The sequence below is a fragment of the Periplaneta americana genome, chromosome 6 (genome assembly GCF_040183065.1).
Source record: "Periplaneta americana isolate PAMFEO1 chromosome 6, P.americana_PAMFEO1_priV1, whole genome shotgun sequence".
Taxonomy (NCBI): Eukaryota; Metazoa; Arthropoda; class Insecta; order Blattodea; family Blattidae; genus Periplaneta; species Periplaneta americana.
Window position 1 is genome coordinate 76,500,701 of NC_091122.1, and position 13,910 is coordinate 76,514,610.

At 35.4% G+C, this 13,910-nt stretch overlaps 1 protein-coding gene across 6 annotated transcripts in view; it reads right to left on the reverse strand.

Annotated features, from left to right (window-relative positions):
* Positions 1–13,910, reverse strand: part of LOC138701428 (zinc finger protein ZFP2-like) — a 202,605-nt gene that overhangs the window by 65,363 nt on the left and 123,332 nt on the right. For all 6 annotated transcript variants that reach the window (XM_069828303.1, XM_069828301.1, XM_069828296.1 and 3 more), the window contains 2 exons: positions 9,900–10,007; positions 159–238 (listed from right to left, as the gene is read on the reverse strand). In XM_069828303.1, the coding sequence (XP_069684404.1) occupies positions 159–238; positions 9,900–10,007 (188 nt within the window). The remainder of the gene's footprint in view (positions 1–158; positions 239–9,899; positions 10,008–13,910) is intronic.

Below are 13,910 nucleotides of genomic sequence, written 5' to 3' on the forward strand. Positions count from 1 at the left end.
ACAGCTGCTGCTGCTACTGCTACTGCATTTTTATGAAGGTAGCAGCACTGTATAACTACAGACGAAAACATTTCACAATGTATGTGATACATCTTCATTCACTACAACCAGTAAAGCCAAGCACTAATTGAACACTTGAATAATACTCGTACACTCACCTCTTAGTCAACTCTTCATCCTCCCTCATTATTTCCACCTTATCCTCATCCTTTACAGTATCCACACCAAATTTTTCTTCCTGAAATTATAAATGTGAGAAAAGAGATTGATACAGGCAAATCGAAAAGCTCAACAGTATTTAAACAATATGTCAATTATTTTGAAGTAATGAAATACAATGTCAACTAGCAAGATTTTTATCATGTGGAAAATGAAGTCCATTCAGTTGCATCATGCAAACACACAAGCTAAATATTTATTTCATTATCTTCTTATTTCTTATATTTAAGATACGAATACAATAAGAGATACTATCTATTTCAGGATGCAGAGTGCATCTGACAGTGGAGTTACAGTAAGTGGAAAGCTAAAAGAAATATTTGTAGACATTAATAATTGCAAACCAGAAACAATTATCAACTACAGTGAATTCCAGATAAGAAAAATATTAAGGTAAATAAAAGAGTGGAGTTTTGCCACCTACCACACCATCGTACCACATCATGCATATACTCCCATTGGCTAGCGATGACGACGTACGTGCTAGAAATTAGTTTGCAGCTTTTTATGAGATATTCGTCATTGATGATTTAGACAGAAGTGGAGTAAGTTAAAATCATGAACCGAGATTCGTGATACGTTTAGAATGCAGATATGGGTTACTACAATCCAATGTTTTAAGTAGGCGGGATTCCATTAGTCCATACTGTTGCATTTCATGCAACTAGAATCTGCATCACAACCTGACATAACCTATACCATTTCGCATGTAATGCTGGGATTTGTCTCGTTCTTTCGTAAACCTACAAACTTATATCTTCTGTATGTCCATGTAATCATTATTAATATTATACTTACTTACAAATGGCCTTTAAGGAACCTGGAGGTTCATTGTCGCCCTCACATAAGCCCACCTATCCTGAGCAAGATTAATCCAGTCTCTACAATCATATTCTAGCTCCTTCAAATCCATTTTAATATTATACTCCCATCTACGTCTCGGCCTCCCCAAAGGTCTTTTTCCCTCTGGTATTTCAACTAATACTCTATATGCATTTCTGGATTCGCCCATACGTGCTACATGCCCTACCCATCACAAACGTCTGGATTTAATGTTCCTTATTACGTCAAGTGTCATTGCGACAAGTTCTGCATTGTGTAACTTTCTCCATTCTCCTGTAGTTTCATCCCACTTAGCCCCAAATATTTTACTAAGCACCTTATTCTCAAACACCCTTAACCTCTGCTCCTCTCTCAAAGTGAGAGTCCAAGTTTCACAACCATACAGAACAACCAGTAATATAAATGTTTTATAAGTTCTATCTTCAGCTTTTTCGAGAGGAGACTGGATGACAAAAAGCTTCTCAACCGAATAATAACAGGCATTTCCCATATTTATTCTACGGTTAATTTCTTTCCGAGTGTCATTTATATTTATTACTGTTGCTCCAAGATATTTGAATTTTTCCATCTCTTCAAAGAATAAATTTCGTACAATATTCTTGTCACGAGACATAATCATATACAAAGTCTTTCATAAGTAATGAGTCTATTGAAAAATCAACTATTTTGGATAATTTTTAAAATTATGTTCATCCTCACGAGAAAGAATCCATCCTGGTGCCATACAGTAGATTTGGAAACAAACACCCCCTTCCCCCGCTGCCAGAGGAAGCTACTTATCCATGTGTAATGTGCATTTGATACCAACTTCAAATGACCTGGAGCACGGCCTGATATACGCTAAGGACTTAAAATGACGTGGAGCATGGTCTTCTATACAGCCAAGGATAATGGCACATGGCCATGCATATATACATTGTTGTGATAGACTGGAATGATAAAATTACACGAACTGCTTAATGTTATTGCAGAAGAGAAAAATTGCTTCCTGGTTTGAACTTGGAAAGTGTCGCTCAAATTAAGCGTTTATTCCATAGATTAAGTGTTTCCAGGCAGGTAGATCAGTCGCACAGGTCCAATTCGTTGGCCTCTGCTATCACCTGATTTGACTCCCCTGGATTTCTTTTTTCTGGAGATTCATCAAGGATCATATTTATGCGATTAAGCCACGCACCATTCCTGAATTAATGGAATGAGTTGAACACATGATACAAATGGTTACACCTGACATGCTCACCAGAGTCCATGAAAAGTTGATACTTCACTTACATTTGTGCATTCAGCAGAACAGAAAACATTTTGGAAATTGTACACCATAATTTGTAAACAATTGAAACTGTTTTTACATTTATGTGTTTTAATAAAGGTTTAAAACATTAACCATTTTTAGTTTAATAGCTCTGGCAGCGAGGGAGGGGGTGTTTGTTTCCAAATCGACCATATGGCACCGGGAAGGGTTCTTTCTCATGAGGACGAACATCATTTTAAAAAATTATCCAAAGTAGTTAATTTTTCGATAGACTCGTTACTTATGAAAGACTCTGTACTGTCTTTTAGGGATTTACTTCTAAACCTATTTCTTTACTTGCTTCAAGTAAAATTCCCGTGTTTTCCCTAATAGCTTGTGGATTTTCTCCTAATATATTCACGTCATCCGCATAGACAAGCAGCTGATGTAACCCATTCAATTCCAAACCCTCTCTGTTATCCTGAACTTTCCTAATAGCATACTCTAGAGCAAAGTTAAAAAGTAAGGGTGATAGTGCATCTCCTTGCTTTAGCCCGCAGTGAATTGGAAAAGCATTCAACAGAAACTGACCTATACAATCCATTATTAATATTACTGATATACTGAACATAAAAATATTAGAGAGAACGGAATGTGTGCTATAGTGTAGTAGACCCTGCACAGGCAACAGCATTAAGATGACTGCGTAATATAATTTTCATACAATTAACAAATGTTAATTTACCTCCACATCATTATTGTGTGGAAAAATCGGACTAACCATCAACAAGGTATTACAAAAATGCATTACTTTATAGAATTTAATGCCTGTCTTCAAGGTACCTGAAACTTATTTTCATAGTAATAGACTGTACCAAATGCACATGGAGAGTTCGCGTGCTGCAATAAGATGACAAATACATTGTGTATTACAGCAGCATAATACATTTCGCATCAAATGTTTGTTTACCTCAATATTTTTTATATCTGGATTTCAGTATAGTTGAAATTATACAGAAAAAAAATTTTTTTGAAGTTTAAATCGGAAGCTCTTTTCAACAAGTTCAGTTTACTGAAATTTGGCTTGAGAACATTATACCAGACTCAGTACTTCAAAGGGATCATGAAATTAAAAGACCGAAAAATTACTTTGAATAACGTAAGTAAATGTCCAATATTATTATTGAATTTAGCCACCGGCGTAGCTCGGTCGGTTAAGGCGCTTCTTGCCTGCTGATCCGGAGTTGTGCTCAGGCGCGGGTTCGATTACTGCTTGGGCTGATTACTTGGTTGGTTTTTTCCGAGGTTTTCCCCAACCGTAAGGCAAATGTCAGGTAATCTATGGCGAATCCTCGGTTTCATCTCGCCAAATAACATCTCACTATCACCAATTCCATTGACGCTAAATAACTTCGTAGTTGATACAGTGTCGTTAAATAACAAAGTAAAAAAATTTTTGAATGTCAATTATTATCTGTGATAATATAAATTACAGGACAAAATTTAGTCATTTAGTTCATCCTCGATACTGTGCCTAAAACTTCTTTGAATTATTTCTACTATGAATGAAAATTTCTTTCATACAGCAAAACTTTCTAAGATTAATAGAGTATTTCATAAACTTCACAAAAAAATCGAAGTACTGAGGTGTGACAGTGTGTATTCACACCCTCCAGTGCCCTACAGTTCTTTTCCTCTTCGTCCTCATTCTTCCATATCAACCAACTAATTTACATTCCTCAATTCTCACTCAATGACTTTTGTATTCTTTTTCAATCTGCGAGGCAACTCCAATTCCAAATTCTCCTTGGCATTCACTTTTCTGATAAAAGAATCATTATCACACCCAAATCTATAGGTAATGCATCAATAGCTCAAAAAAAGAGCATCATCTTCCATGCCAGGATCCTGAGTTTAAATTTAATATCAGCAACTTCAAATTGAGTCCCACGTGTGGCATCGTGGTTTAAGGCATCCTGCCTAGAGCTCACATTACAGAATGTATGCTGATTCGAAACCTCAGGGGGGAAGAAATTTTCTCATGAAATATCGGCCAGTGTGTGGGACCAGTGTCCACCCAGCATCATGATACATTTGGGGAGCTACGATAGGTAGAAAAATCCGCTTACAAAAGCCAGCTATAATGGCTGGGGAGGGATCATTGTGCTAACCACATCCATTCTGGTTGGCTGATCGTCCACCTCTGCTTTGGCATGTGGACATGAGATCATGGTACTTCATGGCCTATTGTACCTCGGATTAACTTCAAATTGAATTCATTTTTATATATATATATATATATATATATATATATATATATATATATATAATATGAACTGGTAATGGAAATTACGGAAAAAAGGCTGAACGGATTTTAATAAATGACCCCTCATTTTGAAGCTTGAGACCCAAAGATTTTCAGAAAAATAGCAGTTTTCAGTGAAATATCAATTTTCCTACATTATTTTTCTATTTTTCAAAATCCATCTGTCATCAGTTTTGTGAAATATGGCTTTTCAGAATAAAACAAAATACAAACATACTACAATAAAAAATAGGATATTACACGAAGGCCACGACCTGTAGGATTGCTCACATATTTAGAGCTCAAATTCAATTGGTTATTAAAATCTTCAACACTCACTAAAAATAATTCACAGGTCTGATTCTGCAGTGTGTAATTTTCTGAATACAGATGTGTATTGCACATTAAAATGTACAAAATTTTAGGTGGTTTGATGACATTATTACCATTATAAATGAAATATTATTATAGTTAATGCCATGATGTAACTATACATATTAATGCTATATTGATGAAATGAAAGTGAAAAGTTTTGGGGTTATGTAAAAATAGATGTAGAGAATATCTTAAATTATATCTACATTTCTATAATTTACCGAGTGGCGGCTGTATAATATATATAACTACAAGACTTCCGTAAGTTAATAATATTGTTATTAAAAATGAAATATTTTTATAGTTATTAATCAAGTTGGGTTCGGTCTTTTTCATATACTTAATGGTGGTGTGGTGTAGATATTTATATGCGTCATCGTCTTCAGTATTGGCTCGAGAGAGCGCAAAAATTACAGTTCCTAAGGAAAAACAATAGGTATTACTTACTGATAAAATAAGAAGCCTACAAAATTTTGTAGTCTCTCAATCATTTCAGCAAGATCCCTCAGCAGGATAAAATGATTTTACCCTCTATATTTCAAGCTCTACATGCAATAGCTATACCAAGATGCTATTCTATTGTTCGAAAGCATAGCAAACCTGACGTTTTTTTAACTTTCACCTACAATCCACAATGACCTGAAATAGCTATTGCTTTACTCCCACATGAAAAACCCACTGATCGTCCTGATTGTTACTTGCGTTTTCGCGCTGAAAATCAAAAACTGAAGGTGGATAGGTTCAAGAAAAAGTATTTGGCATTAAAAAAAAACATTCAGAGGGAGTATGTTTCAGTATTACGGAAGCAAATAACTTTCAAAATGTCTGGTATTCTTCATTCAAAATACTGTAAGTCTGAAAAAATTTTTATTTGAACGTCTAATGAACTTAGTTCGCAGCATTTGATGCACAAGCCACTAGTATTGTATAATGATACAGTTTGAGTAGATTTCACAATGTACTCTAAACAAATAAAATTGGGATAAAATACAAGTACTATCAAAATTTTCTCTCGGATTTAATATACTTTCTGAAAAAAAGAGTACCAGCAATAGTAGTAGCAGTAGTAGATAATTAACTGAAGTTTCAAAGTAGAGAAGACACGTGACATGTAGTGTTGCTAAGGACAATATAACAATGGCCAATTCAAATAAAAATGTAAGGTACCAGAGGGTATTAAGGCCCAGCACGTTATAAGGCCCACTACCTAGTTTTGCCATTAGTTATACACTTTTGCAAAAGAGAGCAACAGCTCTAAAGACCTATTTCTTCTCGCATTCGAGTGAGGCATAAAGAAATTAGATTCTCGTTCTTGTTTGTAGCTGACTGGAAGCAACAAGTTATGTGTGATTATTTCTGCTTTCATTATAAAATTTTGCAAAATTTAAGGTGATATTTAATCGTGTGTATAATATTAAATGCACGTTACTGTGTAAACATTAAGAAGTTTGGGGCTAACATGAAACTTTCGCTAATGAGCATATGAGCACTCCATAAATTAAAATTGACGCGAAGTAACAGAGCAGGAAATAAGGCCCGTGAAATAAATACGTGGAAACGTCCACAAGTTCATAGAAGTCCCTGAGCAATAGGCACCGTGCACGGGTCTCGAAATTGTACTGGTGGCGCCGCGCAGTGTGTCAATTCCTAATTAACTACAGGCTCGCAGTCATTCACTAGTCATGTGTGATATAGAAATTACAAGTGGCTTTCTGCCGATAAAAAGTTGTAATATTAGTAAGAAGGGCAGGTCTTTCACTGCAAGCCCAGCAATCTCCAGTCTTTAATTATTTTATAGACTCAGTGGAACGTTCAGTACTGCTAGAGGAGTGTAAAAATGTAACTACAAAGTTCCTGAAATATCAATGAAGTTGTCTGGCATTTAAAACAGATTTCAGACCATTGAATGAGGAGGAACAGTCATATTACGAAAACTCCCTCAAAATCTGTGCTTCAGTGGCTGGTCATGATAATATCTTTGAAAAATATTGGAGTGCAAGAGGTCAAATGACTTTATTGTCAAACGCCTGGCATTAGAAAACAACAACAACATATTACGAAAACATTGATATACTTATATTTGATGTCATGACGTGTGTAATATTTGTGTGTATAATGTATCTATAAATTACGTATTTTAATGTGATTTAATTCTAAAAGTAGTCTTAATTACACTTCCTGAATGGGCGACTGCAAATTCTCTAAAACACAACACATAATGAACAAAATCATCAACATACTACCTCTGATTGAGGTTCTGGCTGATACGTACATCTATTATCAGGCTGTACATCTCACTTGACGATATGTGTCAGAGGAAGAACAATATTGTTTATATGCAAATGAAGTCTGACTAATGTAATTTGTAGCTAGTCAGCGATATATGCAATGGAAGGGAAAAGGAACTGGCCACTCTACCCCATTATATTCTGGTCTAGTTGCCTCATGAGTGGTGCCTTGTTGGTATCACTTATGAGGTTCAGACTTCTCTTTGGACAGTCGAATAAACAACTAGATCAACATGCGGAAGCAGTTCAATTGATAGTTTGTGTAAAATGTTATACTGTATATTTTAATTCGCTGAATGCACCTTTCAACATGAATTCGAACACTGGCAACGCTGTAAATAGTTTCGACTTCTTCAGCTGTTAATTTACCATCGTGCAGATACGGTGGAGTAACAACAATGATCCCTTTATCGGAGAGGTTTGTTATTATTCCGGGAAAACCTGACTTCATCACCACCTTCTAATAAAGTCAATAATCCACAATCAGTTGTTATTAATGTGTCACTCGATCTGCCTCGGTAGCATTTAGATTTGAAGGCCACCATCTGATCCACATTGGGTGGCTGTTCCACTTCTGAACAATTAATTGTCATTCTGCATTTTTCAATGTTGCAGGCATTGTTTCTTGAATACTTTCTCTGCTAGGTCAAAACCCAAAATTACAGTAACCATTGTGGATGTCAACAACATTAAAGTGGCGGTAAAAATACATTATAATTACAATTGTACAATTAACTCTGAACATCACCCTCATAGCAGAATACGACAATCCAGTTTTCATTTTAGTTGGAAGATATGAGTAGACGATTTTCTTTACTAATCTTATTCTTGGACAGAATTTTTCGAAAGCTTTCGATGTGAAATTTACTAATAAAAATGGCAAAAATAATATGTATGGCCTACATCTTGCGTTTCGACTATCTATGGTAGCTATTTTTGGGTTAAATGATAGAATTTGAAATATTTCTTATTATTCTATGGGTATGATTGTGTTTCAATTGGCAGCAATTTTAACAATACATTCGAAACCACAAATGTCACTCCCATTAAGCCTGGCAGTTCTGTCTCATATTTTATTGTAGAATAATTTCGGAAACCTTGCATTTCATTAAACATATCATCTGTTCCTGAACGCTTGTCATAACATTTCTTATGTGACTTCAGTTCGGCATGTAATGGAATAGACACTTGAGTAGACAATTCACACAATTCAATTGTGAAAGAAAAAACAAAATCACTAAGAATGGTTTCATTTACTTCTGTCTAAATGGCTACTTCGTTTTTCGAAATAACACTTTCATCTTTTCTTCTTCTTTATGCGTCTCTTTCGTACCTTTCCAGAGCTAATTGAGATGAGGCAGTCTTTTTCTTGTAATCTTTTATAAAAAATACTGGGAACGGCATACTAGTTTTGGGGGTGTTCTGATCTCGTTCCCAATAAAATGAATACTGCAAATTCTTGCTGCGGGTGTTGGTTTCCAAGGTGAAATTAAGAATTAAATATCGATATGAATACATTTAAAAATAAGTATATTATTATTTATTGTTGCTAATATTATACATAATACATATGTAAAGAACTTAGTAATTATGTACTTTTTGTAATTTAAATGATAAATTCCTATCGTTGATAACTTAATGGTTATTATAAATATAATACTATATACATTCTATTTTTTATATTACGCCTAGTATATAATAATACTATGATTACAAACAGTGTAGCCTTATTTACTTTCATCTGCGTACTGCATGGATCCACAATTAGCGTCGTTGCGCTTCAGTTTTCTGTTTTGGGAATCAATAAAAACAATATCGGTTGGTGTGTTTCTATAAGCATTACTACACTCAAGAACACAGCAATTTGCATTACCTTTCCGCTTTTTAGGATCATCCATATTTCTAATCATTTAACCTGTGATGTTAAGTATATTCATACGCTTCAAGGACAACTCTATCGCTGCTGTCCCGCAGTTAGTAATAACAATCGCCACCAGAGGAGCTTGCACGGTGCCTATACAGTTCAAACTCTGAAGCACAATCTTTTTTGCAAGAAATGAAACAAACGAAAAACTGACAATTCCTAATGCAGAAAGAGCATTGGATGAAGAATCAACTTCAGGATTTGTAAACATCCAGGGGATGTGGATGTGTTCTGTCTGCAAAGAGAATTGTTGTAGATACACATGTGTGTGTCTCTTGTGAATGTTGGGTGCATGATGAATGTGTAGGTCTCACTGAGGAAAAAACTGAAGATTTTATATGCCCAAATTGTGTTCAATACTTATATTCTTCATTGTGGGTCTTATTATCTGTCACAGCAGGATATAAGGCCCAGTGACATGATGTTAATTTTTATTGCTCACAGCATTTATGTGTCTGTTTGAATATTTATTTGAAGTAAAATATTATAGGATAACTGTAAAAGTATGCTATTCCATTATTTAAAAATTGCTAAACGTCTCCATTTCAAAGAAAGAATGTTCTATTCCTTAGGTGGGTCTTATTACCCCCGGTTATCTTATATAATGAAAGCTCTTTCTGCTTAAGGTAAATATCAAATTATGTCACAGCAACTCAGAAACAAGAGAGTTGATATCACAACACTACCGTACTACGAGTACCAATATATTAAACTTACCTTGGACCCAAAGTCTGCTACCGGAAATTCAATGGACAATGTAGGTTCTTCACCTTTCATCCATTTCCGATCATAGATGGGATCTGAGCTCTCCATTCTCGCTGCTTGCTGCAAAATATACAAGTGTCATCAATTTATAATCCATTATTGTTTGTAGTAAGATGGAACGATTTTATCACAGTCCTTATATCGTCATGTGAATGCAAGAACTAGGTAACTCGAAATCTACGTTTTTTAGTTACCTCTTTTTTAGCATAGCAAAAAGTCCACAAAATGTAATCCAGGATCTAGGTAACTGATCGCACGATACCAGCGACATCTATTTTCCAATATAACAAATAAGTAAAAGAAAACGAAACATTTTCCTTAGTGTAATAAATAAGTTAATAGGCAATGTCACAAAATATGAAAAATCAAGTTACCTAGTTCTTGCATTCACATGACGATATTATTCTAACCCTGTATAATAACGGTTGGCTTCTTATAGGTACTATTCAAAATTAAGTGTCGAATACAGCAGAAGACATAACTCAATCCGCAGTTTTGGGTTCATCTTGATGACATAGCATCTTATCTAAAGCGTTAATACTTATTGTTAGAAAGCAGGGACATAGTATCAAAATAGTATCTTTATATGGTTACAAGTCTTTACTGTAGACTGCTGTGCTGCAAGACAGGCATTATACATCACGAAGTGCAGTGACGTTAGTACCTACAGTTCACATTAACTAATGTAGCCAGTCAACATTTATCACTAGTGAGTTAATACAGTTGTTTTGTGTTTCAGTGCTCGAAAAGCCCAAGACAAAAATATTTTAAAACATAGACTGGATTCAATAAGAAAGGAACTGGGTGTTGAATGTTTAAGTAGTTAGATGATAAAATACATGTAGGCCTACTTTATGCATATCAGAATCGAAGGGTACAAAAAAGCAGCATATAGCAACATTATAGAACCAAGATGCATGCCGAAAACACTGAATGTACTATACAGGCAAACGTGGATTCAAATATACAGAGTAAAAGGAAACCTATTACATTAATTCACAATCCTAGCTGCCATGTTGAAACAGAGTAAATGTATCCAAATCTGTTTCACTGTCAAGGGAGTTTCATGAAAAAAATTTACCATTGTCTTAAAATAATAATTAATAATATAATATTCAAATCCAATTTACAGTACCCATTAAATTCTATGAGGTTATTGTCTACAATAGGGTTTCTCAAACTATGGTCCGCGGACAACCTGTGGTCCTCCAGGTCTGCCCTTGTGGTCCTCCAAAAAGGACAGAAGAAAAAATAAAATTCAAACGAATTGCATATCACACTATAGCTGAAAATCTCAGGCAATCTCCTTTCACCTTTTCTCCCAGTACTGAAACTTTACGAATGTGGTGTTTCTTGCCATCTTTTCCCTACACATCAGCTGATGACATGACGCTTTATCAACACCTTAGGTTATTTAGCGTTTGAATGAGATGAGTACATTGGCATATCTTTCAGATGTATTCTCAAAACTAAACGAACTAAATCTCTCTCTACAGGTAATTCTTTGACTGTTCTCAATGCACATGAGAAAATAAAGATGTTCAAAAGGAAACTTGGTTTGCTAGTCATTTCCGTAAAACAGACGATTTTTTCACTATTTCCAACCCTAGGGTCTTTTTTGGTTGAAAATGGTTTCGTTATTGGAAAATAAATGTGCAATGAAATATGTTCGCATTTAGAAACTCTGAGGTCACAATTTGAAACTTATTTTCCAAGTAAATATGACAAATTTTCATGGGTTCGTTATCTCTTTCATTGCGATATTGAAAATAACAAACTTTCATTGAGTGAAAGAGAACAGTTAATTAAACTCTCGAATGACACCGGACTTAAAATGAAATTCCAAGTGGAAGGTATGGTTAATTTCTGGACCTCATCACAAGTGAAAAGAGAATATAGTGAACTGTACAATGATGCTTTAGAGATTATAATTCAGTTTGCTTTTATGTATCTGTGTGAGAAAGGGTTTTCATCACTAATTCTAATGAAAACAAAGTACCAAAATCGACTCGGTGTATGACGATCTCCGACTTAAGCTTACCAGCATATATCCAAATATAGAACAACTGTGCAAGAATCGGCAGGCTTATCCATCTCATTAATGTGACTACTAACATTTATTTTGTTTAGTTAATAAGTTAAAGATTATTAAAACTCTAGCCTTGATTTATTAAAAAACGAAAATTATTTTTTTTCTAATAACAGTAACTTAATTAGTTAATGCTAATATAAAATAAAACGAATTAAATTGATTTTACTTAATTAATTCTGTTTAAAAATATAAGTATACTGTTCAGGTATTAAAATGTACTACAAAAATGATAAATTTGCTTTTGCAGGGAACAAGAGTAAGGTGGTCCACGGAACTGTCCTGACTTAAAAAAGTGGTCCCCACTTCAAAAAAGTTTGAGAAACGCTGGTCTACAACACCTAAAATAAAAGAAAACACTAGCAAAAATAAATTCTGATCAAAAAGTAGATAAATGGAAAATAAATTAAGTTTATTTCTTTTATTTTTTTAGTTGCTTATTTTATGACGCTTTATCAACTGCTATGATTATCTAGCATCTGAGTGAGATGAATCCAGGGTCCAGCGCCAAAAGTTACCTAGCATTTACACTTAATGAGTTGAGGGAAAACCCTGGAAAAAACTCAACCAGGTAATTTGTCCCAATCAGGTTTTGAACCCGAGCCTGCTAGTTTCACAGTCAAACGTGCTAACCATTACGCCATAGCAGTGAACTTCTTTTGTTTACCCAACACACTTTTAAGCAAGAGTGAGAGTAATACAAAATTACAAATATCAATTAGGATTCAATATAAATTAATTTGGTCTGCTATGTATACCAGTAATACAAGGAAATACGAGGTCATAATACTGAAAGAAACATAGGCCTAATTTCTAAAATGAACATACAACGCATGCATTATGTCCAGACGCTCCCCCACTCTTCCTACAGAGCTGCGCACGAGATCGGATGAGTCTACTTACGAATTATAGGGGAATGGGTTTGTCTTTTCCTTGAACTCGGTACACTCTCGCCCGACCTTCCCTTCTATTCCTACCCTCTCTACAGAAACGTTGTTCCCGTACTGCACATCGCGAGTGTCTTGACAAAATGCATGAGCTGTATCTACCATTTCTAGTGAAATAGTCAAAATTATAACAAGGTTTTCAAAAAATATGCGTGGGATGGAATCAATCCAAGATTGTTAAAATATTGTACATAATGCTTACCAAAACCATTAGAACAGCAGATAAATTCCACAATGGAAAAGGACAATTTCCAAAATACCTCAAAATAAGTATACGAGGGGCATTCCACACTGATTTACACTTTTAAATTTCCCACTATCCATGGTCAGCCATTTGGCTTGTCATTACAATTGCAAGCATGCAGTACATTGGTCTACCCCTAGGTGTCAGCACGATACAGAGGAGTGTAATTCCTGCAAACTAAAGCGCATTTCTCCAACTGCTGTCATTACGTGAATGGACAGTACGAAGAGTGATCATTGATGACAGAGCTGGACAACGTGGTTTCTGTGGAAAGAGGATGTAAACACTGCAGATATTCACAGGCGATTAGTGGCAGTGTCTGGTGAGCATGCACCATCACGAAAAGCCGGGTACAACTGGGTGGATGGCTGGAAATGTAGCCGCACATCAAGGGAGAAGGGAATCAGTTCTGGAAGGAAAGTGACTGTGACAACCCAGTCAACATCTCTAGAGTGGACGGCATATTCTGGAGAACAGGTGCATCACATTCTCGGAACTGGAGGTGGCCACAGGACTCGACAGAATCACTCTGCACTGCATAGTGCATGAACACCTTAAGACGGAGAAGATGTCTGCCAGGTGGGTCCCCAAGTCCCTGACTGCAGCACATAGACAACAGCACAAGGACGTGAGTAGTGATCTCCTTCAATGCTACAGCCCCAGGATCCAGAAGGCTTCATGTC